The sequence below is a fragment of the Echinops telfairi genome, unplaced genomic scaffold (genome assembly GCF_000313985.2).
Source record: "Echinops telfairi isolate 266 unplaced genomic scaffold, ASM31398v2 ScPeMD7_5868;HRSCAF=6743_0, whole genome shotgun sequence".
Taxonomy (NCBI): Eukaryota; Metazoa; Chordata; class Mammalia; order Afrosoricida; family Tenrecidae; genus Echinops; species Echinops telfairi.
Genome location: NW_022109767.1, coordinates 1,499,321 through 1,501,745, shown reverse-complemented (window position 1 = coordinate 1,501,745; position 2,425 = coordinate 1,499,321). Strand labels below are relative to the sequence as shown.

Genomic DNA, 2,425 nt, shown 5'->3' with positions numbered 1-2,425 from the left:
GCTCATGTTAGAAAAACTCCTGGGTTTGGAAGGTGAGTCAGACGTAAGGGCTATGTTTTCTCAGTTTGACGAAGAAGTTCAAGAGCAGGGGCAGTGAGCCGTGCACACCCGGAGACAGCTTCTTTCTCCACGCATCCCCCACAGCTCAGGTCCGCGGACAGACAGGCGCTCCCCAGGAGGATTTGTGAGGCCTGCGCACTGGGAGGGGCCGGAGCCCACAGCCAGGTGTGGGGCGGGCTCCAAGCAGCTGGTTTTACTGACAGCTCCTGGTGGAGACTTGAGATCCGCTGGCAGACACAGCGGCGCCACAAGCTGTCTAGCCCACCGCCATCGACCCCGCCCTACGCACTGGTCTCCCGAGCAAATCAGAAGGTCAAAGAATCAGGCGTGGGAGTCAGAACATCTCCTAAAGCGCTGTTACCCAAGTTCTCTAGCGGTTCCGCCGATCTGCTGTACCTACCTGCGCCGCCTGCTCAGCACCATGGACAGCGCCCGCCCCGCCGGTCCCGGGCGCCTGGACGCCGCTGGCTTCTGGCAAGTGTGGCAGCGCTTCGACGCGGACGGTGAGTAGAACAAGCCACCTGCACATCCAAATTCAGGTGTACACGCAGCTCCTGGCCGGCCTGTTCCTCCGGAGGACATAGAGTGTCCCCTTCCTGCACGTTTCCAGTTGAAGGGAAAGTCGTCTACCTGTGCGGTCACTGCAGTATTTCTAGCGTCCTTTGAGCTGGTCCGTCACATACATGTAGATACCGTATGTAAATTGAGGACGAGAGGGGAACTTGCCGCCCTCCTCAAGCTCATTGAATGTGTGCGTATGTAGGATAGCTATTCAGAAATCCACGAAGCAGTCTTATTATCTTTTAATTAAGGTTTCCCACTAACTTCTGAAGTGCTCTTGTGTGTGTATGTGTATAGAATGGAACTTTTTATGAGGCTTAAAAAATCCTGTATATATATCTCGAATATATATCTTCAAATACACACACAGATATACATATCTGTGCACATATAATCATATATTAAGGGGGTTTCAAGAGATTTATGGGCATTTTGAATGAAAAGGTAATGGAATTTTCCCACAAGCTTTCTCTATCTACCTGTTAGCAATGTATCCATCTGCATATAAATATACAGCTATAGATACATTTTATAGTCTTGTAGACTGATACTCGGTCACCCGAACCTTAAATAGGCTCATTTTCATTCAGTGACTTTGTTACAAATGCCTAATTCTTTCAAAAGGAGGGTAAATATTATTAACCTTCAAAAAGACACTCTCCTGAGAAAAGAAAATCTACTTGAAAAGACTATTAATATCAATATTTACTTTTCTTTTCGTAAGGATTAAGTAAAGAAGCACAAAAGACATCTGAAAGATTTTAACTCTGCAAACTAGAATGCAATAGGTGTATTCAGTTATGACCCCCCCCCCGCCCCCCAAATCCAGCATCCCAAATCCTTGGGTTGGAGTTTATTCTAAAACTTAAGACTATTCATGGATTAAAATTCATGCATTCAATATATATTATTTATGAACTACAACTCAGTATAAAGCATTTACGGTGGGCCTTGCATTGACTGATAGAATCTATGCAGCTGTTGGTACTGCTTATTGGGATATAGCAAAGAACTGTGTTCATGGAGATTTTATAAATTGCAAAATGAAAGAATGAGATAAATACCAAAATGGCCCATGCTATTCTACATACGTGACTACTATTTATGCACATCTTCTTGCCCTTAGAAAAAGGCTACATAGACGAGAAGGAGCTGGATGCTTTTTTCCGCCACATGTTGACGAAGCAGGGTACTGACGTAAGTACTTGCCCCATTGAGCATGCACTGAAGTGTCTCCTAGTGAGATACAGCAAGCGGCTATGTCCTATGTTGATTTGCACCTATTAACTCCATCTGACCTCTTATCATCCTTTCATACGTGTACTTGTTCTTCCTCTCTTAGCAACCCGGTGAAGGCAGACTTTATCAAAGGTGCAACTGAAGCATTTGATGAGCTGGTCACTGCACTTCCATCTAACATCTGTCAACCTCTCAGAGACCGCAACTGGAGGTTTAAGCAACACTTCTTTGCACAGCCACACAGTGGTGTCTCTACTGATGCCTTTAAACCTGGTCAGAAAGGTTTTAAAAATTGCTAAGAGCTCTGAAGTTCCAGGTGTGAGGTGCATGTGATACTTTTTTGATAGCAAAAAATTTTTTTTCATTTTATTGAAATATTTTATTCATTTTATTGAAAGAGGTTACACATTTCTTAGAGAATGATAAGCCAGAGAGGAACAACATCTGTCTCAGAGCTTGGTCTCTCACCTGTCTCTCTCCATCTCTCTGTCTTTTTTTCCTGCCTCTGGGTCACAAATCTCTGTACCCCTCCTTTTCTGGCATCCTTCATGTCTCTCCCACTCTT

General features: G+C 44.7%; 1 protein-coding gene across 1 annotated transcript in view; it reads left to right on the top strand.

The window, feature by feature from the left end:
• Nucleotides 1-481: 481 nt before the first annotated feature.
• The window catches only part of SCGN (secretagogin, EF-hand calcium binding protein), a 57,343-nt gene continuing 55,399 nt past the window's right edge, over nucleotides 482-2,425 (top strand). The window contains exons 1-2 of the mRNA XM_004712518.2: nucleotides 482-563; nucleotides 1,748-1,818. Of these exons, the coding sequence (XP_004712575.1) occupies nucleotides 482-563; nucleotides 1,748-1,818 (153 nt within the window). The remainder of the gene's footprint in view (nucleotides 564-1,747; nucleotides 1,819-2,425) is intronic.